The 26,607-nt window shown below is 55.5% G+C and overlaps 7 protein-coding genes across 7 annotated transcripts; 5 read left to right on the top strand and 2 right to left on the bottom strand.

The window, feature by feature from the left end:
• Positions 1-978: 978 nt before the first annotated feature.
• On the bottom strand, positions 979-1,977 carry BKA78DRAFT_357019 (uncharacterized protein; the record flags this gene model as incomplete). Its single annotated transcript, XM_066892152.1, has 1 exon — positions 979-1,977. One exon carries the CDS (start codon positions 1,975-1,977, stop codon positions 979-981), a length of 999 nt encoding a protein of 332 aa, XP_066739062.1.
• A 1,176-nt stretch (positions 1,978-3,153) lies between these two features.
• BKA78DRAFT_299868 (cation efflux protein) lies at positions 3,154-4,972 on the top strand (the record flags this gene model as incomplete). The annotated part of the gene is made up of 4 exons (XM_066887121.1): positions 3,154-3,232; positions 3,283-3,329; positions 3,383-3,469; positions 3,518-4,972. The coding sequence occupies 4 exons, from the start codon at positions 3,154-3,156 to the stop codon at positions 4,970-4,972; spliced, it is 1,668 nt and encodes a 555-aa protein (XP_066739061.1).
• Positions 4,973-7,082: 2,110 nt separating this feature from the next.
• On the bottom strand, positions 7,083-14,280 carry BKA78DRAFT_357017 (P-loop containing nucleoside triphosphate hydrolase protein; the record flags this gene model as incomplete). Its single annotated transcript, XM_066892151.1, has 6 exons — positions 7,083-7,486; positions 7,551-10,548; positions 10,599-10,919; positions 11,637-11,993; positions 12,045-14,015; positions 14,077-14,280. 6 exons carry the CDS (start codon positions 14,278-14,280, stop codon positions 7,083-7,085), a joined length of 6,255 nt encoding a protein of 2,084 aa, XP_066739060.1.
• A 565-nt stretch (positions 14,281-14,845) lies between these two features.
• BKA78DRAFT_258568 (optic atrophy 3 protein-domain-containing protein) lies at positions 14,846-15,633 on the top strand (the record flags this gene model as incomplete). Its single annotated transcript, XM_066885294.1, has 2 exons — positions 14,846-14,905; positions 14,959-15,633. The coding sequence occupies 2 exons, from the start codon at positions 14,846-14,848 to the stop codon at positions 15,631-15,633; spliced, it is 735 nt and encodes a 244-aa protein (XP_066739059.1).
• Positions 15,634-15,833: 200 nt separating this feature from the next.
• BKA78DRAFT_49811 (uncharacterized protein) lies at positions 15,834-16,883 on the top strand. The gene has a single exon (XM_066893275.1). The coding sequence runs from the start codon at positions 16,033-16,035 to the stop codon at positions 16,816-16,818; it is 786 nt and encodes a 261-aa protein (XP_066739058.1). The 5' UTR covers positions 15,834-16,032; the 3' UTR covers positions 16,819-16,883.
• A 1,021-nt stretch (positions 16,884-17,904) lies between these two features.
• Positions 17,905-23,104, top strand: BKA78DRAFT_258932 (uncharacterized protein; the record flags this gene model as incomplete). Its single annotated transcript, XM_066885322.1, has 6 exons — positions 17,905-18,004; positions 18,075-18,724; positions 18,782-18,882; positions 18,936-20,133; positions 20,419-22,506; positions 22,556-23,104. 6 exons carry the CDS (start codon positions 17,905-17,907, stop codon positions 23,102-23,104), a joined length of 4,686 nt encoding a protein of 1,561 aa, XP_066739057.1.
• Positions 23,105-23,861: 757 nt separating this feature from the next.
• On the top strand, positions 23,862-24,896 carry BKA78DRAFT_258389 (histidine kinase-like ATPase; the record flags this gene model as incomplete). The annotated part of the gene is made up of 1 exon (XM_066885277.1): positions 23,862-24,896. A coding segment is annotated over one exon (1,035 nt), but the record flags the coding sequence as incomplete, so codon positions are not given.
• Between the last annotated feature and the right edge of the window lie 1,711 nt (positions 24,897-26,607).

Genomic DNA, 26,607 nt, shown 5'->3' with positions numbered 1-26,607 from the left:
GCGCCGAGAACAGGCTGTTTCCCCCAAGCGCCGATACTGGCCAATCAACACACGCAGTGGCGAGGTACACTGCATGGTACAACAACAAACCACGACGTCCAACCATTGGATGGCTCCCCCCCCCCCCAAACCGACCCACCACTACCACCCACCGCTCTCACCTTTTCTCATAAGTAATTGTTCCCTCCAGGCGCAACTTCAAACGTATACTCTCCATACCAACATCCCCAGCATGCATGCAGGCTAGGCTAGTCCCAAGAAAACGAGATGCGTCGTGCGTTATATGGCGACCAGTCCCCGCACCCCACCCACCCCCTGCAATCTTGGTCCTTGAGTGCTGTCGTCTGTATGACGCCAGGTGCTTGTGTTTGTGTGGACTGGACGGGTGTGGGATGGCACCACTTACTTCATCCACCCCGCCGTCTGGCCACAAACCGTGGATAAAAAAAGGATTCCGTGACGCTACATACCCTGCTGGGTTAGTGCGTATTGACCGGGGTGAGCGTGATCGAACAGGTGGTTTTTTTTTTTTTTCATTTTTGACAAGCCAGCAGTTGTGGGGCTTAAATCTCAAGTCTCGATTTTCATGATGTCCTTTTTGATTCGTTTCAGGGGGGAGGGGGGCTTGCAAGGTTTCTTGCGTGGCTTTTGTAATCACTTTCCCCAACTACTGCGTTATCAGACCAGAAGTAGCGGCATCGTTTTCGGGCTTTCAGGCCTGGCTCTGAAGCAGGCCGATTCCCATTTCCCCCCCCCCTTCCGAATTGTAAATACATGTATACCCAATGTGCAAGTCGATGCAGGCAGAAGAAAAGAGACCATGGGGGTATCAAAAAAAATGCATCAGAAGCAGCGGAGCAACCAACGCTACCTTGGCCAGCGCTTGGCCTGCTCCGCCGTCCACTATTTTCCTGCGCTCAATCATTCCATCGTAATACTGTACAAACCAACTCAATCCCTTTATTTTACTCGTCACGCTCAAAGATGAAGCTCAACCGGAGCAATCGTCACAGCAGCGCGAGGCGGCGGAGGCGGAGGCGGGGCTCCGGTGGCCGGTCTCTGAAAAATGTCGTCCTGAGTGATGGGACGATCGCCATTGTTGATGACGACGGCCTCGCGTCTGACGCGGCGGCGAGCCACCTCGTCGGGGCGCTCGCGGCGCCGCCGCGCCGCCGTCATGAGGCTGCGCGTGATGCGGGCGTGCTGCTCAACGAGGCCTTGGTTGCCGTCCCAGTCGTCCCAGTCGGGGTCGAACTGGCCGTCGGGGTCGTTGAACAGGTCGGCCTGGTCGGCCTCTGTGAAGTCGGGCGCGGGAGGGTTGCGCGGGAGGAGCGGGAGCGTCAGGTGGATGGGCGTCAGGTCGTCGCTGGGGGCTTCGGCGTCGCTGTGGTGGTTCCGCGGCACGCGCGACGATGGCTGCATCTCCCAGCGGCCGTGCTCGTCGGGCGAGCATGGCAGCACCTCCCACAGCTGGCGGGCGTATTGGTGGTGGTCTCGGCGGCTCGGGTGCTGGCCGCGTTGATCCCACTGGTCGAGGTCGACGCCGTGCGTGTCGCGGATCATGGAGAGGGCGAGCTCGGCGGCGCGCTGGTGTGGCGAGCCTGAGGGTTGGCGGGCGTCGCGGAGGAGGGCGTGGATGTTGGTCGTGTCGGCGAGGAAGCGGTTGGTGAGGATGGCGATGGCGGCTTTGCGGACTTCGAGGTTTTGGTGCGTCGTGGCCAGCATGCCCAGCGACGAGAGGGGAATGTCTTGAGAGACGTTCTTCAGCGACTGGGCAGTCAAGGGGCTTTGGTGTTGGGTCCAGGTACCTTCTTCTGTGCCCTGGGATACGGGAGGTGGGTTTGGTTCTTCTTCCACCTCACTGTCGCGGTAAACGGAGTGGAGGCCGATGCTGACGCCGCGCACGACGATGGCGATGCCCACGCCCAAGCCGAGCATCAGCATGGCGTCGGCGAGCCATGGCGATGAGGGAGCCATGGTGTTGAAAAAGTCGTCGAGAGAGTTTGGGACATGACGTTGGCGTGGTTGAGAGAGCGGCAGACCGTGCGCCAGATAGGGCTGCAGGGATTAGGTAGCGCGGGGCTCAGGGCAGCCAGTCCCGCGGGGTTGTCTTCTGTCTTTAGTTGACAGGGAGAGGATGCGACTAGACCAAGATATTCTACCACTGGTCATGTGCATGCTTGACTATGTGAATACTTTTTTAACGAACAAACAAAAGCACCGTTTGTCTGTTTGGATGTTGCGCAGGGATGCGACACCAGTCATGCCAGGTCAGATCATGAGCGACACTGCCAATACCCTGTATGTACAGCCTGTGTATCCATGGTTACTTTCTGATCACTCGCGTCCTTGTCGCTCTACTGTACTGCTTTGAATATATCGGTGCGCTGTCTTGACTATCAGATCGGATATAAACACAAGGACTTTTCTGCCACTCCCAAAATAGACGATTCCTTCAGAAGGTCTTTTTCGGCTTGCGCCTTTGACGCGCTCGGTCCGTCGGACGGTGCGACAGATGGTCAGGTACAGGCCGCGGAGGCAGCCCAACACACCAAATTAGGCTTTTTCCAGTTCCTGGATTCAGAGGCGGGGAGGGCTGGAGGCGAAGGATGCCGTGCTTCGACCTCAGCAATTTCTCTCGCCTTTGGTCTGTCGCTGTCGACGCCTCTTTGTAGAAAAAGTGTTGACTGAGGAATGAATGCCACGCTCGGCCAAATCTTGATACAGCGGCCTCGTCGACAGCCAGCACCGGGAAATGAATGGAATAGTCGCCCCTTGGCCTAAGCGGATGGCACGTCGCTCGGCGGCTTGTGTAGTGAGGTGTACATACAGTGGTATATAGCGATGGCAGGAGACGTTTGCCGCATCGGGTGTTGATTGCGTGAGCGTGAGTCTGAGGGTCCCGTCCCTCCTCCGCAGTCGCGAACCTAACAAATCCTGGCCGCTCCTCTGCCGACGGACACAACTCTCCAAACCCTCCCACTCCCGTTTCCACCCTCCACACTCACCACCACCTGCTCGCCCATGAGTGCGCCTTGAGTCTTCCTCACTGCGATCCGCTTCGCCGCCGCATCTTGCCGTCCAGACCTCGCCGTCGACCTCAACACTTTTTGCGCCACCGATTTCGCCCTCGCTGCGCGCGACACGACAATCATGGGTCTCTCCAAGACGAACAGGATTTTGATCCTGCTCGCAATTGACACGGCCTTTTTCCTACTCGAGCTCATAGTCGGTGCGTGTCTCCTTGCCTCGCTCACCACGAGCCCTCGCTGATTCTCGCAGGCTATGCCGTGCACTCGCTGGCGCTGGTGGCGGACGCTTTTCACATGGTTGGTTACACCGAGACATCGCGCCGCCGTGACATCACACTAATTTTGCCCAGCTCAACGATGTCTTGTCCCTCTGCGTAGGCCTATGGGCCGTCCGGGTCGCGAACTCCAAGATGCGGTCCCGTGTCTACACTTACGGCGTAAGAAGTTTTGTGCCTCGTAATTGCCGTCGGCTAACTTGGCCCCAGTTCCAACGCGCCGAAACTTTGGGCGCCCTCGTCAACGGTGTCTTCCTCGTCGCCCTCTGCCTGTCTATTTTCCTCGAAGCCATTCAGCGATTCGTCGAGCCCCAAGAAGTCTCCAACCCGAAGCTTATCCTGATCGTCGGTTCCTTTGGTCTCGCCTCCAACATTGTCGGTCTCTTTTTGTTCCACGACCACGGCCACAGCCACGGAGGACATAGTCACGGCGGACACTCTCATGCTCACAGTCACGATGAGCTTGGCGCAGCCGAGGAAGGACATGGACACTCTCACGACCCCATTGCCGACGAGAGCGGCAACGTGGCCGATGTGCTGCCTCAGAACAAGATTGGCAACTGGCCGCAGAGCAAGAATGTGAAGAGGAATTCGGGTGAGATTGAGGACGGTTCCTCTTCCACGAGCCAGTACCGTCGCCACAGCCGTTCCAGGTCTAGGGTCGACGACTTTCCCATCCACCCCGCCTCTTTCCGGAACGAAATCATCAACGCGGCCCGTAGGGACGAGAGCGACTCTGACGACGCGGTTGACGAGAACGGCAACCCGTCTGAGAATTCCCCGTTGCTGGGCAACAAGCGCCACTCTCACAACGGCCACGCACACGGCAAATCTCAGGACTCGCACGCGAACCACAAGCACGCCCAGCCCAAGGACTCGGGCTCGGGCGGACATGGTCACTCGCACGAAGATCTCAACATGAAGGGTGTCTTCCTCCACGTCATGGGCGATGCGCTGGGAAATGTCGGTGTTATTGCATCCGCGCTCATCATTTGGCTGACGCCGTTCTCATGGCGCTTCTACTCTGACCCGGCCATCTCTCTCATCATCACGGTGATTATTCTCTGCTCGGCCATTCCGCTCTGTAGGGCTGCGTCGCGCATTCTCCTCCAGGCTGCTCCTTCGTCCATCAACGTGGAGGACATCCAGGACGACATTGTCAATCTTCCCGGCATCATCAGCTGCCACCACCTGCACGTGTGGCAACTCAGCGACACCAAGCTCGTTGCCTCCCTCCACGTCCAGGTTGAGTTTGACTTCAAGGGCCAAGGATCCGCACGCTACATGGAGCTCGCACGTGCAATCCGCAAGTGCCTCCACGAGTACGGCATCCACAGCTCCACCATCCAGCCCGAGTTTTGCCTCAACGAAGAACACGACCACGTTGGCCGCGAAGGTTCCGGCGACGACAGCTCGTGCGATGGCGACCACGCTGGCAGGGTCAAGGGAGCTCCCATCACCAAGCAGGCCAGCGCCACGGGTAGTCTCCGTGGCGGCCAGGGCAGCAGGGAGGACTCGGAGGCGTGCTGCCTGCTGGACTGCGGAGACGCCTGCGGCGATGGGAAGCAGTGCTGTCCCCCCAAGACGCCGCCGGTCGAGGGTCAGGACTCTTGCACGACGCAGAATGGCGGCGGACACAGCCACTCCAATGGTCACAGACACTAGAAGGAAGTCCTGACAACATTAATGAGGTTTGAAAGCAACGTTCAAAAAGCAATCTTCAGATTCTCTAGAGCTTTCCCATCCTTCTCCTTTCTGACTTGAACCCCTTCCCTCCGTCGACTCGGAACAAAAAATACCAAACCAACTTCCCGGCAGCCTCGCCGCGTCGGGTTCACCCCTCACACATGACCATTCTGGCGCTCATCAGCCTACCCGAACCTTTTCCTACTGGCGTTGCTTTACACGGTATACGGTGCATGCCTCGACCATGCAACAAGACTCGGGGGTCTCGCGCCCCTCGCTTTTCTTTTCCTATCTCTCATTTTCTCTCTCTGTTTTTCCTTCAATGCTTTGGATCGTTGATCGGTAATAATACTGCTGAGGCTATAGACATCCAGGGCTTGCTTGCTTGCCCCACTCCCTCTCTCTCTCTTTTTTCCTTTGCCTCTCTTTGTCTTGATTGATGTGGATTTTCATGCCCTTGACACTAGTATACAACTTGTATTTTTTGACAGGATAGGAAGGGTATATGACGGAGTGGAGTGGAGTGCCACGATCGATGTTGTATGGTGTCGTTTTTTTTTTTTTTTTTTTTTTTTACAAATTCCGCGCCGTCTCAGCTGTTGCGAGCAATGGAAGTATATGTAAGACAGACGTCTAGTGTAGTGTTGTGTTGCTGAGAGGAGGTGCAAGTACGTATACGAAGCGAGTGACTGAGCAGGAGCTTGTAGGATCAGGAGGAGGGAGGGGTAGGGGTAGCTAGGTATGTAGGCAGGGGTAGGAATATGAAATGAGATTGGAATGGTGGTGTGGTGTCGGTGCGTCACGTCAGCCGTTTTGTTTGGTCTCTGTGCATTTGTCCTTTCGTCCTTTCGTCCTCTCTCTCGTGTGATTTGACCGAGGGGCCAGGGCTTCTGTGTCGTGTCATGTTTGTTGGTTCCCTACTGTGTACAACACCTTCCTGGTTTTGTATGCATGCACCACGTTGGACACACACACACACACGCCCTCTTTCTCTCAATTGGTCTTGACACGTCTCCGTACTGCGCGGCAGCCTTGATCGCCCTCTAGGCCCCTACCTCCACTTTCAATCCTTCGATGTCTGTTGTCTTCTGTCTTTTGACGAGCAGAGGGAAACCAACCAAACTAAATAATCAAGGGGTTTGAGGGTCAGGGGCGGGGGAGGCGGCATGGATAATAGAATAACAAATCGAGGAAAAAGTCGGTTTAGGTCAGAATCAGGGGCGCTAGAGCAGCCTCCATCTGGCCTGGCCTGACCAATGTGACCTTTTACATGGAGCTATGTAAACCTTCTTCTCCTTGGAGCTAGGGCAAGGGCAAGGAAAAAGAAGTTTGGGGTAAGAGCAAGTGGTTGACAGAAAAGGTTTTAAGGTGAGGTGGGTGTGTGGTGGTAGTCCCAAAAATTGAGCGTGTTGGTCTGTTTGTTTTGGACTTGATGCAAATTGGGGTGGGGGGTTAAAGTGGTTGGATTTCGGATTGCAGTTAGTTGAAAGGATTGAGACGATTTGCAGAGGTGGTGGTGGCTGGATTGAGAATTCTTTTTCTGAAAAAAAAAAAAGAAAAGAAAAGAAAAGGGGGTGAATGATGTGTGATGGAAGAGGCTTTAGACGACATACCAAGCTAGAGTGCACGGCTACGTAAAACTGAAGAACTACCGACTGACTTGCTTGACTGATTGGACTTGTCTTTTCTACAACAGCTCTCACGCACACGACAGACGCGTCATCCCAATCAATGCCCAAACAAACCCCTTCCTCCCTCCAGCCGCAATCAACCAACCGACTCACTTGCTCGCTCGCTCGTGCCAGAAGTTGAAGAGTAGAAAACAAACAGAGAGAATTCCTCCTCGCTCCCCAACCTTGCTCCTCCCGTCTAGTCTGCCTGCCCTTGTCGCCTCCCTCCGCAATCCCGAGAGGAAGCGTTCGTTCCCTCCGCTTTCCCGGCGGACGCCCGTTTGCCTGCTGCCTTGCCTTGCCTTGGCACGAATCCTACCGCACGCGCTTCCCCCTTAATCCCACCCTCACTCCTTTGCCGGTCACTCTCACCACACGCCAACCCATCCATCCACCGTCTACCATGCTCAGCACCTGCTCTACCAATCATCGCCATCGCCATCCTCGCCCTTACGCATGGCCGCCTGCCTCGCCCTCAACGCCTCGGCCAAGCCACCCGCCATGCTACCACCACCGCCACTGCTCGCACTGACGCCGCTATCCCGCGGCTGGGCGGGGGCGGGCGGCGGGGCGGGCTTGCCCGCCGTCTTGGCGGCGGGGCGTTTGGCGGGGGGAGCGGGCGGGACGGGCTTTCCTTTTGCCTTTGCGGCGGCGGCGGAGCCATTGGCAGCGTTGCCGTTGATGGGGGTGGGGACAGCGCGCGCGGGGGCAGACGGCGGCGGAGGCGGCGGCGCGGGTTTGGCGGCTGAGATGTGCTCTTCGAGGTAGGCCGAGGGGGCCCAGCCTTGGGCGCTGTTGTCGAGGCGTTTGGCGAGCCACCAGCCTGATCGTTCGTGTTAGCTGTCTGGTCTGTCTGTGGGGTTGGGCAATGGGATGGAGCGGCTTACCGTTGTTCTCTTTTTGCAGCACCAGCACGATTTCGTCTTTTTTGACGCTGAGCTCGCCGCTCGTCTGGCCGTTGAAGTCGTACAGCGCCTTGAACGTCGGCTCCTTTGGCGCGGCAGGGGGCGCTGGCGGGGGAGGTGGCGGCGGCGGTGCTCGCGATGCTCCTGAGGGTGCAACGGGAGCGGCACCGTTGGACAGAGCCGCCATGGGTTGCGGGACGGGTTGGGGAACAGGTCTCCTGGAAGCGGCGGCTGCTGCTGGTGCTGCTGGCGTTGGCGCAGGGGCGGGCTTGGGGCGGTTTGCCAGTTTCGAGGGCCCGCCGCCAGGACCACCGGGACGCAGCAGTTTGCCCTTGGTGATGGGCTTGGCTGCGAGTTGCTTGCCCTTGGGCGTAGGCTTCGAGACCGAGTTTGGAGCCTCGCCGGGGCTGGTGTGGATCGTGCTGCTCTTGTAGACATCTTGGTAGTATGGAACCTGCGGGTCCTTTTGTGTCTTGACCATGGCGATTTTGCCGGGCTTTTTGCTGTACTCGACGGTGGGACCGATTTTGAGGTCAAAGGTACCACGAGTGGCGTTCTTGAGGTGGGTGAAGAATTCGGTTTTGAAGTAGCAGTGAAGCAGGGGGTCCGGTTCTTGAGGCGATCCAACACCTAGCGAAAACCAATCATCTTTCAAGTTGGAACAGCTGATGAACTTGATGGCGCCCAGACTAAATGTCCGATCGGCAACAATCTGGACCTGCTTGTTGATCATGGCCTGCTTGATGAGGTAGACGCTGTTCCGAGTCAACACCAACGTGCGTGGCTCGGGTTTACTAGAGCGGCCCAGTTTGGAAATGAGGACCTCGGCTCTGCACGAAAACAAGACGTCTCCGTTCTTGATGCCGACGCTGTTGGCAATGTATGCTCCAGGGCCACTGTCGCTGTTCATGTAGAGGTAGTCGCCCATGAATCTGCGGTAACCAACCAAACTGTACCGCCGCCTCTCCTTGCGGCCGGCGAGGACTTGGTGGCCCTGGTCTCTCCACTCGATAAACTCTTTACCACCATTAAGCTTCCTCCAGAAACGCTGAATGCGAATGGCGCATTCGGTCCGGTAGCGAAGATAATTGCGCCAGGCGCGCTGGATCCTAATGGCCATGTTGTGCCAGTAGCGGTCGCGCATCGTCTCCAAAGCAAAGAGTGTCTCCGGAGTCTTGATAAAAACCTTTGTAACACCCATCTGCCATTCCTCGGGAGGAATATTGGTATCCTTCAAGATTTGACGGGCGCCAGTCTGAAAGTCACCCGTCCATGTGTACTCACCAGCATACGACAGCCTAGGAGAAAGCAGGAAGAAACGCTCAACAAACTTTTCAAACGTTTGACGGGAAGCAAAACCAGCGCGACGAATCCTGACGTTTTCTTGCAGACCGAGGTATTTGACTTGGTGGAGCACGTTGCCGACATTATACTCGGAAGGAGATTTGTTTTCGTTCGGCTTGATCGTGCGAATGTACGAGGGCGATGCTTTCATTAGAGTAGCGACAAGGTCATTGGCAGAGGCCTTGATCTTGTCACCAGCGGTAGGCGGCCTGCGCTTGTTGTCCTGGTCGACTTGGTGTGGGAAAAGGGTGTGGAGGAACTGGTTCTGGCTGACAGCAACCAGGTTCAATAGATCCTTGAGCAGCTGATCCTTGTTCTTGTCCGTCATTCCTTGGACGGCGTATTCGACGTCTCCTGCGTAGTGTTTGATGATGAAGTTGCCTTGGCGAGCCTGGAAGTTGGGATTCGACCCAAGTGCATTCAGACGCTGGACAAAGGTGTTGTCGGCAGCGCTGGGGTCGGCGTGGGCGGTGGCGCAGGCATCGTTGAGAGCAGCAAATACACCCGGGGGCCTCTTTTCTTCAATCAATTCACAGACGACCTTGTTATCAAAGTACTTGATAGGTGTCCACTGAATCTGCTCCCTGGCGTATTCATCTTGCTCCGTCTTTAGCGTCAACTGAATGAAAATCTGCTGCAGCTTTTCATTCACGTAGTTGATGCACAGCTGCTCAAAGCTGTTGCGCTCAAAAATTTCAAAGCCGTAAATGTCCAGAATACCAACCGACTGAGCGTGACCTCCACGCGCCTTCAGCGACTGGTTCACTCTCATGACGATCCAGTCAAACATGTTGTAGTAAATGGCCTTGGCGAGAGCATCCCGGACCGCGCTAGCCTGCGCTCTGTTGAGCGGGACGTCATACACCGAGCCTCGCCGACCACCCCTGCTCGTCTCCATTACTCGCTCCGTCAAGGCCTTGTTGACGTGGGCCGAATCAACTTCGAGGAGATAGGCAACAAAATCAACGACGGATTGGTCCGATATCGCCGCGTTGCCTTCGTCATTTTCCACAAAGGTTACATTGCCAAGCCATAGCACAGCCGACAGCATTCGGAAGAGGTTGTCCTGCTCGTCCTGCGTCATGCCAACGGTGCGCATTGCGCTGAGCACTTCTTGGAAATCCGCGAGGTCATCGATTCCATCGACGTCGTAACATTGCGACTTGCTCGTGTAGGTATATGACTGCGGCGGCTGCACGCCAAACAGCTCGCGGTAGTTTTGTGGTGCCGACTTGGTGAATTGGTAAAAGATGTGGAAGTTGCGCTCGTTCTTAATCTGGCCTACGACGCGCGACTTTTCCAGCAGGTAGTTGTTGATGGTGGCTCCGACAGGCTCTCCTTGCGCGTTGAACTGGATTTCGAGATATTTTCCGAAGCGCGACGAGTTGTTATTCCTTAGCGTCTTTGCGTTTCCAAACGATTCGAGTAGCGGGTTGGTCGCCAGCACCATGTCCTTGGTCTCCTGAATAGACGAGTTGGAACCTCCCGACACATTTGCAATGTACTGCATTATGCGCTTCGCCGCCTCCGTCTTGCCTGCTCCTGACTCGCCGGAAATGATGATGCATTGGTTCTCCTTGTACGCGTTCATGTTGTAGTAGGACGATTCGGCAATGGCGAAGACGTGCGGGGGCATCTACGAGAGCTGGTCAGCACCCAATGCGATTGACGCAGGACCGTACTCACCTCTAATCTGTTTTTGCCCTTGTAGCTCTCCAGCACCTGCTCCGTGTAAATGCCCAGGTCGCGAAAGGGATTAACCGAGACCAAGACATGGCCAATGTAGGTGTAGATTTCGGCATTCTCGAAGCGCTTCTTCAGGTTGTCGTTGATGGCCTCGTTGGAGATTTTGCTGATGAGTGTGAGATCCGACACTCCCACCTCCTTCTTCTTGGTTGTCTCGAAGACGGCCTTTTTTGCGAAGCCGCCTTTCCCACCTCCGCCGCCTGCGGCAGACTGCTTGGAGGCGCCGGCATCCTTCTTGCGCCCGGCGCGCTTGGTGACAGCCTATTCACATCAGTACAGCTTGCGGCGAGGTGGTGGTTGGGCGGGAGCCTGGAGGTGAGGTAATTACCATGGTGGGTCCAAAATCCGCCCTGAGATGCCGTCAGGTTCAGGTCAGGCAGACGGCAGCGCGAAGTGTGCGGTCAACAGGCGGGAGCGGAACGCAAGCCTGGGCAGTGGTGGTGAGGATGTCGAGGGTATCACGGGGATGGGTGGGTTGCAACAAGAGAGGGTCGTCGAGGTTGATGAGCCCAAGGGTGATGGGGTCGGTGTTGGGTACGGAGGATCAAATGAATGGGGGCATGTTACGTAGGTAGGGCAGCGGAGTGGATCTTGCGACGGGAGGTCGGGAGCTGTGGCTCCTGGTGTGGCGGTGGTGGGCGGTGCTATCTGTACGCGCAATCCCCAAGTCAGCCCCAGCCAGCCCGACACCTCACAGTAGTCTGACATGACTTGGCATAAATAATACTGCTGCTGCCTTTTATGTTGGTTACAATACTATCATCCGAAACGTCTCTCGCTGTACAACGTGCTCCTGTGCAAAACGCCGCCAATGCCTCGGTGCTGCTGTCCATGCCCCAAACCAACTCCTCCGCTAATTGCCGAGAGTGCAAATCCAAAGCCCAAGTCATGATCAACGCCAAAGAAAAGGCCGAGAAAAGACCAACGTCATCCCACTCCCTACACACCCCGAGGACAATCGCCCCCGCAACGCCCAACCGTGATCCAATCCTGCTTCTTTCCGTCGTCGAGCTGCGGCCCGGTCCACTGGAGCCGATCTGACGACCTTCCAAGGCCGCCTCCACACATCCAGGCGTCAACCACCATGACGATAAAATCAAGCTTTTCCTTAAGGAGATTGGCCGACGCAAGCGCCTTGATCTCCGCTCCGTTGGCGCCTTGTGCATGCAAAAGAGTGCGCAAAAGACACGTCAGGACATTACGCTGCCTAATGTACTTGAAAGGGAGCTCCCCAAACTCGGCCAAGTGCTGTGTGGCCTCGAGCGAGAGGCACGTAAAATTGCAAAAGCAACCGTCTGCCGAAAGCACCAGCTTGGTGTGGTCTGGAAAGTTGAACTGCGCCATTGTCAGCATTCTGTACAAATCTCCAGTCATCAAAAGAAATACCTGAAAGGAGCCATCCGCAAATCCCCATATTCCTACACTGCCTAACCGCTGGTAGAATCTCACAAACATGGGCATGTCTTGCTCATTCTGCTCCGTGTCGCTTCCGGCATACTGCTGGCAAAGATATTTGCCAAATTTCGCCCACAGGATGCCGCAGGTCCGTTTTCGTTCCCGCGAAAGCTCCGTCATCTGAATACCGTCCTCGCCGCAGTCTGTAAGGTACGACATGGGAACTTTGTCCACCGAGCTCGGGTCTTTGGAGAGAGATTGCAAATGCTGAAATCCTTTGCGAACAATCACATGCGTGACAGGGTCTCGCGAGGTTGCGCTGAGCAGGCACCCTACGTTTCCGTCTTCAAGGACATAGCCTACACCGTGTTTTCGCGAGTAGTCCACCCATTTCGCAACAAATGGAAGTCGATACGAGTTGTTTGGTTTTCTGCCTGGGGTTGACCTGCCAGCAAGGGCCCGAGCAATGTTGTCACGGAATGTCGAAACGCGTTCCAAGACCGACGTTGGGTCGCTGCTGGGTACCGTTGAAGCCGATAAGGAGCGAGGTGCGGAAGATGTTGGTGCTGTACGAGTAGGAATTGGTTCTAAAGAGTCGATTCGTTCCGCTCCTTTCCTCTTGGGTTGGGGAACAGCCTTTGGAATAGTATCCAGAATTTCCACCTCATCCTCCGAAGGAGATCTTGAAGCTTTCCTTCCTGTTGCAGCTCCTGTTAAGGCAGACGGTTTGGTTTCCTTTGACGGCCGCGGGGGCCGTTGAGCACTTACAGTCCGTATCGCCGCCTGGGTGGTCCTCGTTCGCTTGGGTCTCTCCAACGCCTCGCCCGTCTGCAGCGGTTGCGGCGCAACATTTTCTTTGTAAAGGCCCAACCTATTACCTCTGGTGGGGGGCTTGTTCAGCACCGACTGCTTTCTGTCGTTTCCATTGATCTCGGCCAGATACGCTGCGTCCTCCTGCGACGACTCCCGCTCTTCTGCAATTTGACTCAAGCCTCCACCATTAGTGTCGTCCCAGTCATTGCGGTCTGGATACGGAACGTAGACCACGTCTGACGGAATTGGTACGACAGGCTGGCGACCCAAAGCCAGCTCTTTCTCGCAATCTTTGACGACGGAGCGGATCCTCTTGCCGCCGAGAAGGGGAAACATCTTGCCGGGAGAGTATTCTCCGACACCCGACTCCTTGCAAATCTTGAACCACTCATCCGTATATCCTCTTGCCCTTGTTGACGTCGACATGGCTTTGATTACGAACTTTGGCGCACCGGTCTTGTATTTGGCATCCAATCTTGGGGGCATGTATCCGAGCTTGAAGAAATCGTGGCTGACAATCAAATCAGGACTTGGACGGTCATCTTCGTGCACGAGCAGTGATCCCACGAGATCCTTGAGATCCTCGCAGACTTCCGATCCAATCGTTCCCTCGGGCCAGCTGTACTCTCGATTTTGGAGTTTTCTGTAAATATCCTCTCTCTTTGGTGCGTGGAATGGAGCCCTCCCCACTGCCAGGGTGTATGCAATGATGCCAATTGCCCAGAGATCGACCTTCTCGTTGTGGCCGTTGCCCCCTTTGTCCAGGATTTCAGGGGCCAGATAATTCGGTGTCCCGCACATGGTCGTCCGTCTAGCGCCGAGGTCGTTCTGGGACACGAGAACCGCAGCAAGGCCAAAGTCGCCCACTTTGATGTTCATGTCACTGTCGAGAAACAGGTTTCCGGTCTTGAGATCGCGGTGAATAATATTTCGGTGGTGCAGATATTTGACAGCGCCGCAGGTCTGGATCAGGAATCTCCGTATTTCGGGCATGGTGAAGAACTTGCGCTTCTTGAGCATATCTGCGAGAGAACCATTTTCGCATACTTCGAGGACGACGTATGTGCTGCTGTAATAGGAAAAGGCGCGGTAGAATTGAACAATGTTCGGATGCGACAGTTTGGAGTGTATTTGAAGCTCCGTGACAAACTATGGTGGACGGCGTCAATGAGGCTGCATCTTGGCGAAGTTGTAAAGAAGAGATTGGTACCTTTTGTGCAAGCTTCGGAGGCTCCATTTTGGATTTGACAATTTTAAGGGCGACTATCCTTCCCGTGGGTCGGCCTTGGTCGATGACAGATGCGCGGTGGCATATGGCGAAGCCGCCTTTGCCAAGCTGTTCTGCGGTATCATATTCGTAGCGCTGGGGCTCTCGCACCCGCGACGGAGGCGGATCGGCGTGGACAGAAGACATTGATTGATGGTGGTGAGAGGGACGTGGGTTGACCGCTGTCGAAGGACGCGGGTAGCGAGACGATACCGCTTGGGAGAGGTTTATTCCTGTAAACAATCGCCGCATAGCGTTGCCAGGGCGGATTTCCTTCACCGCCTTCGGCTAGCTGCACCCAACGCTCCAGGGCCAAAAGTCGTGGCCGGTCCGGTCCAGGGCGATGGGATGGTAGTCAAGTGAATGTTGAAATTGAATGCGCGCGCTGTGTTATCGTCGTCTAGATGTTGATGTTGAACGGAGAGGTGCTCGGCTTGCTTCTTTTCTCTACAGCATGTCCTTCCTTCTACAAATCGTCGCATCCCGCCAAGCAGCAAGAGGAACCGGCAACCGCTGCTTCGGCGCATGGGTCCGAGCATCAGACCCGCAACCACGAGCTCCCACCATCATCATGGCGCAGCGTCAGCGACAGGCAAGGACTGTCTTGACTCAATCGCCTCGAACCTCGTCTTACCAATCCATGGCCTGCTAGAACTACTCATCATCCTCCAATCCCGCCGCACATTCCGTCCCTCCACCCGCCTCTGCAGCCATGTCGCTGAGCCTCAAGATTGGCTCACTGTTCATCAGGACATTGGCAAAACCAATTGCTGTGGGTGATGTCATCGGCGTCAGCTTTGCACCTTGACTTACATTTTCCCTCAGAATACCATCAAGCGCAATGCCCGTGACCACGAAGCCTTCCGCCGAAGATGCGTCCAGCTCGCCCAAGGCCTGCACCGACTGGACGTGCGATGGCGCGTCGGCCTGCTCCAGGATCCCGTAGTCATCGAGAAGCAAATACAACGAGAGCTCAAGGAAGCCGAGGCGAAGCGCCGCGCTGCCCAAGGCCCAACCGTCAAGACCGAAGCCGAGACAAAAGCAGATGAAGAGGCGCTTAAGAAAACCAAAGAACAGCTCGTGAAGGAGAAGTCTTCGAGGCCCGTCAAGGTCCGACCGCTGTCGGAGAACAAGGCTATCGACATGGGTGCAACCTTCATATCCGAGACCTTCATGTTCCTTGTTGCCGGCGCTGTTATCGTCTTTGAGCAATGGCGGTCTAGGAGAAAGGCAAGTGGCCGCCGGGATGAGGTAGACGAGAAGATTGAGGAGCTTCAGAGTAAGAACCAGGAGTTGGAGAATGAGCTCCACTCGCTGAAGACTCAAATTGCTGCCGTTCTACCGGGAAACATTGCTGGAGAGAAAAAGGCTGTCGCCGCAGAGCCGCAACCGCAAGCCAAGTCTGAGAAGGATCAGGCTGCCGTTACTGGTACTCCTGAGAGGTCGAAAAGCCCAGAGCGCGAGTCTGGAAACTCCCAGAAGACCGTGAAAAAGCCATAGTCGCTCGCTTTCTGGAAACGCATTCAAGGCGTCGTACTTCGCTTTCAAATCTCTCCTCGATACCCGATTTATTGCACAAAATTTGTATTGTGCAAAGCTTTAGACTTTGGGCCTTTACTGGCATAATCTGGATATCATGTGTACAATCTTTGTATTTTGGCATATTGGCACATTTGCTCTGGTGTTGCTTAATCCGGTGCAGAATGAAAAAAGATTAACCATTCACTTCCATCCTCACACGAATGATTTGTGAGGGATGTATGTGAGGATTGTTTTGAGTTTGGTCGAAGTCCGCGCGGAGCATTCAGGAACCTACAACGTCATCTAGGCTCCATCTCAACAACTTGAACCTCACAGAATCATTGACCAAAATCAAGACCACAACACTGCCTATCCAGCATGTTCTGCAGCACTCTTCGGCGTCGCCCGTCTACGGAGCCGATCATCCCAATCCTCAAAGATCGCAGTGGACTGAATTTTCAAGGTAAGCTTAGAGACACTTGTTTGTTTCTTGCGCGCTCACTCCATGCAGAGAACAATTTCGAGAAATATGATCTCATCATCCCCTCGAACCGCGGCAATGTTCTGGTTCTCATCGTCACGCCCGGATCAGTGGAGCCGGAGCGTCTGGCAGCTACTGTCGAGCGAGTCCGTCGCTTTGCGACCTTGAAAGGAGGTAATGATTCGGCCATCCTGTTCTTGCTCCAGCCACTCGGCAAGACGATTCCCACCTATTTCCTCGACGGCGGCGTTGGAAGGACGGTTCCCGTGCTTCCTGCCTCCCGCGACCCATCTCCCATCGAGCCCTACGACCGCTTCAAGACCGCATTGGACGCCAACTCCATCTCCGCCCCGCCGATCCTGCTCGCGCCATCCAACCAGTCCGTGGAACCAGTCTTGAAGGCTTTCATTGGCGGTCAACAGTCGACTCATCCACCCAGCTTCGCCGAATCCTTCAACACGGCGCTCGACATTCTCCCACACTGCACCGCCGCAACCGAGCCTCTTGACCGTGAGACCATCTTCTGCTTGACGGACTTGTTCCCGTGTCTGCGAGATTTGGCATACTCGTCTACAGATGACAAGGAGGCGCAGGAGCTTTTGAAGGGAATGAACAAGATCGTTGGCCAGCAGGCGGTCCAAGATGTCATCGACTTTTGGCGCGAGGAGTGGGTTGCTGAGTAGCGTGGTATGGCAACTGCGTCAAAGGGTTCAAGAAAACGTTGAAATAAGGGAGCCTCGGTGTTAGGCAAAGGTTGCTTGCTGAATCGCACAATAATATGGCAGCTGACCAGGTCAAAGGTATGGAAGGGGTCAAGGAGGGTGAGGCTGGGTAGGGGTATGGGTAGCCAATGAGACGCAGGCAATTGAACGTGTGACGTGGGGACACGGCGGTTTGTTGGTGATGCAGCCAGAGCATGCGGCCGCCCAGCTGGCAAGCCGTGACGGAGGGTGGTGATGTACAGAGCCGTAGTTAGCAGTCAGGGGGCACCCATCAGCTGGCCCAGACATGCAGATGGGTGGTTTGTGGTGTGGTTCATGCTCGAAAAAAGCAGCGAGAGGGCTGGGAGCTGGAGCTTCACCGCCGGCAGAAACTTAGGCCCGTTTAGGCAATGCGTCATCGGAGTTTCCTCTGTGCCGAGTGCGAGCGAACGGAATGGCCCGCGCGGTTGGATGCGCGACTCTTTCTACCACGAGCTAGCCCTTCTACCATTGCTTCAAGCCGCCAACCTGCCCACACAGACATCGCTACTCAGCGGTCTATTCGCGCATGTGGTACGGCCTGAGACTCTCCAGTTAGGGTCGTCTATCCTTTACGCCGGCCATCTCTGCCGCTCTCAACGTCCGGATTCGTTTGCCAGCCCTCGCACACGTCCACACTGCGAGCTCCAGCATTCGTCAAAACCGCTCCCTCTTGCCAGGCCAAGCTCCGACTCTTGGGGCACATGTCATCCAAAGGCTGATTTTACCTCTTCTTCTCCCATCGAGACCCTCGTCGCAACGACGTGTGCGCGTCGATCACCTCCACTCTCGACTCCTGTCGCATCGCCATGAATCCAGCGAATCGCGAGAGCTGGCCTCCATCGCACGGCCAGGGTGGTGCTGGTGCATCTCAGAACAATGAACAGGCGCAGTCGCACGCTTCTCGTCCCATAGGCGGGTTTGGGTAAGCGCTTCCTCTACCCAGGGTCAGCTGGGCAGACGCGGGTTCGAGTTTGGACACCGAGAGACTCGACACCAACACTGGAGCTTCGAATCCGTCAAGTCCAGATGCTAACACGATCTTACTGCAGCTCAAACGCCCCCAGTCAGCAGCCTCCACAGCAAGTCTCTGCGCAGGGCGGTGGAACTGTGCTCCCTCCTCCAAACGGTAAGAAATCAAAGCACTTCCAACTGCATTTTCGCCTAGCCGTGTCGATAGCTAATCCGACCATTTGCAGCACCCTTCTTCTCGCCAAATCAACCGTCCGGACATAACCTGCCCGGTCTTGCAGGACTGAACCAACCATCACAAGCTTCGCCTGCGCAGACTTCGCGGTTAACTCCGTCCCAAGAACCCGGTGGCGGACCTCAGGCACATCAGGCCTCACAGCAAGGACCTGGCTACTCCCTTCCCGGAATCGGCCAGATACAACAGCAGCAGCTGGCACATGGTCCGCAGGAAAACAGCGAGCGAGATAGAGACATGAGGGAAGACAGGCGTGCAGAGGAGGTTGCCATGCAAGAGCATCGGGACCGTGAAATGCGCGAGCGCCAGCAGGCTGAGCAAGCCACGCATGAGAATCATGCTGGTTCAGTCCACTTGCATCAACCAGTGGCTGTTGGGCCCCAAGTGCGTGCCATGCACGGTCCCAATGGCATATTGGGCAATTCGTCTCAAATGGGACCAAACTCCCTTCCAACCTCCATGAGTGGTCCTAATGGACCTGCTGGCATTTTTGGCTCTGGCCCTGGTCAACAACAGACTGATGGTCCCCGCCTGCAACACCCGGTCCAAGGAGGTCAACAGAGCCTCATGGTGCCATTTGGCGGTCCTCCGGGCATGCAGCAATCAATAGCGATGGGTCAGGGCCAGCAGCCGATTCTCAATGTAAGTCGAATCGGCATGGAAGTCTCGCGTTTTGAAAAACGGACTGATTTGCCACAGGATGCGTTGAGCTACCTTGACCAGGTCAAGGTTCAGTTCCACGATCATCCAGACGTTTACAACAAGTTTTTGGATATCATGAAAGACTTTAAAAGTGGAGCGTGAGTTTTCTGAAGGCTGGCCGAATTCAAAAATGCTGACGTGGATTCAACAGAATTGATACCCCGGGTGTGATTGAGCGCGTTTCCACGCTTTTTGCAGGACATCCGAACTTGATCCAAGGCTTCAATACTTTTCTCCCACCAGGCTATAAGATTGAGTGTGGGACAGGCGGCGATCCGAATGCCATCAGGGTCACTACGCCCATGGGAACCACCGTGTCCTCGATGCCAGTTCCTCGTCCGCTCTCGAATCCTCGCAGCGTGCCCGTCAACGGTGACGGCGCAAACAACGCCGAGAAGCAGCAATTTTATGACGCAAACTCCCGTGGACCCATAGCGGCTTGGGCTCAGCAGTCAGCTGCCCAGCAACAACAACCACAACAGCCGCAACAGGCGGGTGGCGCCGACGTGTTCAGTCCTAGCCGCCCAGTTGGGCAAGGTCATTTTCCTCAGCAGGGTCAGGGCCACCAAGCTCCGATTTCTCCCCCAGAGATGCACGTCCGAGAGCAACAGCAAGCTGCAATGACAGCCGCCGCGCTCGCTCATCAACAAGAGCAAAGAGGCGTGTCTCAGTTGAGCAATGCTGTATCGGCTGCGACGGGCATGCTGAACAGGCCCGACCTCATGTCCGCACCAGGGGGCGCTGCCGGCCAGATGGGAGGCCAAAGCATGAACGGTGTCGGCGCCATGGGCCAACAAGCCGGCGCGCCAGGTGTTTTGGACAAGAAGGGTCCTGTCGAGTTCAACCATGCGATAAGCTACGTGAACAAGATCAAGAACCGCTTCGCCACTCAACCGGACATCTACAAGCAATTTTTGGAGATACTTCAAACCTACCAGCGGGAGTCGAAGCCGATACAGGACGTCTACGCGCAGGTGACACAGCTTTTCAACTCGGCGCCTGATCTGCTCGAGGATTTCAAGCAATTTCTTCCAGAATCCGCTGCTCAACACCGTGCAGCTCAGGCAAGGCAGGCGGCAGAGGAGCAATACATGTTCAGCAACGTCCGCGGCGAGCCTGGTGGAACTCCCCAGATGCACCACACACCAAGAAACGAGCAGGGACCTGGACGTCTGCCTCCAGTTGGCAACTTTGCTCCCACACCAAGTGCTAGCCGCGACAACAAGAGGAAGCGTGGTGACAGGCAGGGAACGGTGGCTAGCTCGACTGCGATGCCGACCTCTATGCCAATGGATGGAGCTGCCGCTGGTCAGAGGGGCGGTCTTCCAATTGGGACGGGCATGGCCAAGGTGAGTGCACTTCGTTTGCTTTTCTATCTGCACGGACCATTTTCACTTCACTGCTGTTTTCCTCCCTGTTGGTCAATTTCCCTGCCCACAAACAGCAGAGCTTCCTTATCGTTCTCCTTTGGTTCTTGATGCTGGCCCAAGTCTCTCTGCTCTGGTTTGTTGGGCCACTCTCTTGAACCAATCCCTTCCCCATGCAGATTGCTTGGTTTACTAGACCAGCGTCTCTTTGCGCCCACCAGCTTCATCAGCTGCAAGCTTGACCATTGCTAATTGTTTCCTTTGAAGCGCCCTAAGCAGCACGGTGCGAAGCAAGCAGGCATCGCAGACGGCCCAGCTGTTTCGCCGACGTTGACTCCCGCTCCCCCGGAACCGATGCCGCCGACCACGTCGCTCGCGGCTCAGGCCGATGAGCTCGCTTTCTTCGATCGCGTCAAGAAGTACATCAGCAACAAGAACACCATGAACGAGTTCCTTAAGCTGTGTAACCTCTTCTCTAATGATCTCATTGACAAGTCGCTACTGCTGCACCGCGCACAGTCCTTTATCGGCGGAAACCCCGAGCTCATGAATTGGTTCCGGAAATTTTTGGAGTTTGACAAGGAAGAGGACAAACTTGAGAACCGTCCCAAACCCCCAAGTGGCCGCGTTGCTCTGTCGAATTGTCGTGGCCTCGGCCCCAGCTATCGCCAGCTTCCTCGTGCGGAGAAGATGAGAACTTGTAGTGGTCGCGACGAATTGTGTCACTCGGTCTTGAACGATGAGTGGGCTAGTCACCCCACCTGGGCCTCTGAAGACAGCGGCTTTGTGGCTCATCGCAAGAATCAGTTTGAAGAGGGTCTGCACAGGATCGAGGAGGAGCGCCACGATTACGACCACACCATCGAGGCATGTGTGCGGACGATTCAACAACTGGAACCCATTGCTCAACAGCTCATCAATATGGCCCCTGAAGAAAGGGTTGTGTTCAAGTTACCAACCAACCTTGGAGGTCAGAGCGAGACCATCTTCAAGAGAGTCATCTACAAGATCTACAACCGCGAGAGGGGTAACGCTGTGATCGAACACCTCTTTACCACTCCATACACTGTCATTCCGGTTCTTCTCAACAGGATGAAGCAGAAGTTGGAGGAATGGAAGGCCGCTCAGCGTGAGTGGGAGAAGGTGTGGCGCGAGCAAACCCAGCGGATCTTCTGGAAGAGCTTGGACCACCAAAGCGCAAGTGCCAAGGCTGCCGACAAGCGTCAGTTCCAAGCAAAGACTCTTCAGAACGAGATTCAAGTCAAGTACGAGGAGCAGAAACGCCAGCGGGAGGTGCAGGGTCTCCCTGTGCCCAAGTATCAGTTCGAATACTCGTTTACCGACGTCGATGTCCTCCTGGACGCGTCGCGGTTGCTCCTGATGCACGCAGAGAACAGCAACTCTGCCGAGTCACACCGTCTCTATACCTTTGTCAAAGAGTTTGTTCCTCTCTTCTTCGGCTTGGACGCGCAAAAATTTGACCATGCCATTGGGTCTCCTCAATCCGACTACACCGATGACGAGATGGGTGGGACCGAGGAGCCTTCTCGGCGCAGTTACAAGGTCAATGGCAAGAACCAAGACCTGCGCCGCGGTGTCCTCGACCCTGGCCGCAGTGGCAAGGCTTCTCGCAAGGACGCCGACGATAGTGTCGCCTCTGGCAGCCGCGGCAGTACTCCCGAGGCCGGATCTGTGGGTGACGAAGAGATGGCAGACGATGCAGATGCGCCCCAAACCAGCAACGCGACCTCGGATCGATGGCTCGAGCACCCTGTCGATGGAAACGTCATGGACGTCCAAGACATTGCTCCTGATTGCCCGTACAAGCGCGACACGTACAACATGTACTGCAACCTCCCGATTTACTGCTTCTTCCGGATGTTTGTAATTCTTTACGAGCGTCTGGCAAATCTGAAGAAGAATGAGGACAAGGTGCATGAACTCGTTGAGAGGGCGCAGCAGACAAAGCCAGCTCTCGATCTCAACCTCATTGACAAACGTCCAGAAGACTTCTTCCGCGACACCTCGCCAATGGCCAACTTCTACCAGCAGGTCTTGGAGATGTTCATGGACCAGATCAAGGGTGAGATTGAGCTCAGTCAGATTGAGGAGACGCTTAGGCGGTATTACCTCCAGACTGGATGGCAGCTCTACTCATTCGACAAGCTCCTCAGCTCGTTGGTCAGGTTCGCAATCGCGCTGCTGAGCAGCGATTCCAAGGACAAGACATATGACATCTACCAACTCTTCCGCAAGGACCGGTCTCAAGAGGAGACGACCCACGATGCCGAGCTCAGCTATAGAAGGACGGTTGAGAAGTACTCCAAGGACGGCGACGTGTACAAAATATCATATGTGAGTATCGCCGATTCAGCTCTAATGACCATTCGCCTAACGTAAGTAGAACAAACCAAGCGCAGTTGCTCGCGTCATGATCTTCAAGCGCGAGGAACCGACGTTTGATGCCAAGCAGGCCAGCCACGAACAAAAGTGGCGTGCATACCTTTCCTCCTACACCAGGATTGCTCCGACAGAAGGCGTCCCCCATGGTCGCGTTCGCTGGCCTGTCCTTCGAAGGGACATTCCCGGCGACGACGAGGACCAGGAAGAACAATTCGACGAGATCAATCGGAGCCAAGAAAGTCTTACCATTCGCATCAGTCTCGAAAGATTTCACATAGTCTTCGAGCCTGGCTCGTTCGAGTATTTGGTTAAGAACGACCGAGCGCGCAGCGGTGGGAAAGACGGCTTGGCTGAGATGGAGCAAGTCAGAGAGAACCGCTCCAACCTGGCCCACGAGAAACTCGTCATGAACAATGCCTGGATGAAGGACCTGGACAAGGATGTCGTCGATTCCAGGAAGGCCAGTTTCATGAAGCTTGTGGAGGGTGGCTCAAAAGCTTCGGAGGGCGAGTCGAAAGGGGACGACGACGTTGAGATGACGAGTTCATGAGCTTGGCTTATTTCTTGCAGCGAGATCAAATCGGCTTGGTTGTGGAATTACACGATGGCAACGGGCGTCATGGGCGTCGGCAGGCACATGAAGGAACGGGAGGTGGGCTGCCAAACTTTTTAGGAGGCGATGGGATCAGGATTGATTGATTGATTGAACGGGAGTCTGAGTTTCTGGAGGAGTGCCTTTTGTTGTTTGTGAATTCTACTCTTTCCTTTTTCGATTGACCCTTTTGTGCTCTCTATTCCTTTTTGCCCACTTCCTCTCGGAACATTGCTGGATTGGACTGACTGGCTGTACAATATTGGCATGAGTTTACCTCCGACTGTCCGTCGATTTTGCAGGCGGTCTTTGGAATTTGGTGATGGATCTCTCAGGCACCCAGTACCATTTTATGTGTATGCCTAGGTAATGTAGACAATGGTCACTTTCTCATGCTACTTCTGTAAAAGATTTTCCTACTAACAGGACATAAGGAGTGTTCGAACTTTCGCGAGGTCCCGGTTAACTCGACGTGATGGATGACGTCACGGAGTCACGTGTCTTGGCGTCCCGAGTCGCGTCCTTGACGCGTCTTCCAACACTAGCTTTACTTTACCCGACAATCTAACTGACGCCACTTTCAATTCCACAGCTTCTCATTTTCTCTACATCGAAGACTCGTTCTCTGTTGATGACCTTGTTGATGCCTGTATTTGACCATCAATGAACCAACGCCATCATGGCGTTTAGCGACGCTCTCACTCCGCCAACCACGATGCACGCTCTGCCGCGCGACACCTCTAGTGTTCTATCATCCGCGCAGCTGCTGACATCCCCAACTGCTGTGGCAAAAGAGCTTATCGATAATGCCTTCGATGCTCACGCAACCTCCCTCACGCTCGAGATATCTGCAAACACCATCGATCTGATCCAGCTTCGCGACAATGGCCACGGCATTCCACCCGCCGACCGCCCACTTACCGCTCGGCGCCACTGCACCTCAAAGATCCGCTACCTCGCCGACGTCGCGCGTCTTGGGGGCGCCACCCTAGGCTTCCGCGGCGAGGCACTGGCAGGGGTTGCCGAGTGCGCCGGCACGTTTCAAATCGTCACACGCGTCGCGGGCGAGGCGGTCGGAGCCTCCATGGAATTTGGCAGCAATGGCGAGCTCAAGGAGCAGCCGGGCCGCAAGAGCCATCCGGTTGGCACGACGGTGACGGCAAAGGGCTTCTTCGACCGCTGGCCAGTCCGCAAGCAGGCGGCTCTGAAACACGCGGACAGAGTCGTGGCGCAGGTCAAAAAGTTGATGATGGCGTATGCGGTGACCAGGCCGGCGGTGCGCTTCCAGCTCAAGGTCGTCAAGGGAAAGGGCAAGGCCGGTGCGGCTGCCGCAAAGGGCGATTGGGTCTACGCTCCGAGCCCTGGGAAGCTTTCCATGCAAGACGCGTGCTTGAAGGTGTTTGGGGTGGGTTGCGCGAGCCAGTGCGACTTGGTGGTGCATGAAGAGGACGGCTTCACGGTGGAAGGGTTGGTCCCAAAAGTCGAGGCTGATCCGGGGAAAATTAGCGGAATCGGACAATTCGTCAGCGTGGACGCAAGACCTGTCTCTACTTCCAAGGGAACACTCAAAAAGGTTGCCGAGCTTTTCAAGGACCGATTGAAGAAGAGTGGAAAGTCTTTTGAGGGCATCAAGGATCCCTTCCTCCGCTTGGAAATCAAGTGTCCGCCCGAAGCGTATGACCCGAATGTGGAGCCGGCAAAGGACGACGTCTTGTTTGTGGAACCGAACCTGGTGTTGCAGGTCGTTGAAAGCTTTCTGGCAAAGGCTCTTCCGGAACAACAGCGACACGATCTTGCCGAGCAGCTTACTCAAGCTGCCGGGTTGTTTGAGGAGCACGCAGCTGGGGGAGGCGCTCCATTGCCGAATATACCTGGGTTAAGACGACCACATATTGAACCTTCGACCAGTCCACGTGAACAAATAACACCTCGAAAAGAGCTCACACTTCCAATTCGGCCAGACGAGGGCTGTAGGGTATCGAATGAAGCTGCAGCTGATGAGGGCCATGAAGTGGATGAACTCCGCCTTCTCTCTGAGCGTCAAGCCTCAGTAGGCGCACACACAGCAATTCCGTCGAATGAAGATGGTTTCAGCATTGCCGAATCCCACCTTGATGGTCAGAATCATCGCATTGATCATTCCATAGCTACGGCCTCGGATTGCATCGATGATCGAGCAACAAAAAGAAGACGGACGTGGAAGTCCAACATGTACGATTTCGACATGGAAGACATTCCACAAGAGATTATTGACGCTTGGCATCCGTCAGAGCCGGAAGAAGATGTAGACGACTCGGAAAATCTGAACGGCGGTGTCACCCTGTCCAATCCGTGGACGATGGCCAAGATGAATGCATCTTCCACAGCGCGAAAAGTACCGCAGCCGCGTTCTTCTCGACAGCTTACACCTTTGACGGAGAGATCGCCAGCGCAACTCAACGTCTCGGCTTCTACGCCAGGTTCATCATCTCCACTGAGACAGCAACAGCTTCCAAGTCCACAAACGTCCTCATCCCCTATACGAAATGCAAGTGTTCGCGATGACTTTGAAATGGAACAAGGTACAAGATGTCTTCAAAGGCCTTCGGAGGAATTTCATGAGAACCGACCCGTGCCCATCTCTCCTCAGACTCCTCCTCAGCCGCAAACTCAGAGCCTTGGCTTCCAGCCCGTCAACAATTTCGTCCCTATCAACCGCCCAAACAATGGACCGACCCTTGGTCAGCGCCCAAATCTGCCAGCAGCAGCAGAACAACAGCAATCAAGAGCACAAAACCAGCGTCCCGGAGGCCGCGTAAACAAGCCTTTCAAGTTGCCCATGATTTCCAAACATCCCAAAGCATCAACGGCTGCAAACTCAAGGCGCTCTGGTGGCAGACGCTTTGAACCCGAGTCCTTTGCCCCGGAGTGGCAGGGCCGCGGCGCACGCCATAATTCTGCTGATGGACCGGATCCGATCTTTGACGTTCCCGAACGTGATCCCAATCGTGACATTCGGGAGTTCATGGCGAACAGGATCGGACAGCGCCAAGGTCCTGCTCTTTTCGAGCCACCCGTCATTGATCCAGATTACACTGTTGACAGAGAACCGCAAGCTGCACGGCAGACGAGGAGTTCGGAGAGGACTGCGTTGCTGCCCGACTCTGCTGCTCCAAGCAACCGCGAACACCAGGACTTTATCAGCCCAAATCAAAGCGGGAGCAGAAGGGCAGGCGTATCACAGGGGCCATCGGACCAAGACGAGCAACTTCCTGTACAGTCTCCATCACACGCTCAAGTCCACACGCGACAGCTGCGCCCTCGTTCCGCATCGACCAGCGCGACTGCTGGACACGATGCTCCCCTTCAAGACCGCGACACGGCCTCTTCGCGCCCCAGCACGCGTCGCCGGACCCGCACGCGAACCAAGTCGCACTCGGCGCACCTGCCACTCGAGCGCATCCCCAGCACCTCGCGGACGC

The sequence above is a fragment of the Phyllosticta capitalensis genome, assembly GCF_038381095.1.
Source record: "Phyllosticta capitalensis strain CBS 128856 chromosome Unknown BKA78scaffold_12, whole genome shotgun sequence".
NCBI classification, from domain to species: Eukaryota; Fungi; Ascomycota; class Dothideomycetes; order Botryosphaeriales; family Phyllostictaceae; genus Phyllosticta; species Phyllosticta capitalensis.
This window is presented reverse-complemented; position numbering and strand designations above follow the sequence as displayed.

Excerpts from the sequence above, each read along its gene's own strand:
- BKA78DRAFT_49811 (XM_066893275.1), top strand. The coding sequence starts at position 16,033 with ATGTTCTGCAGCACTCTTCGGCGTCGCCCGTCTACGGAGCCGATCATC.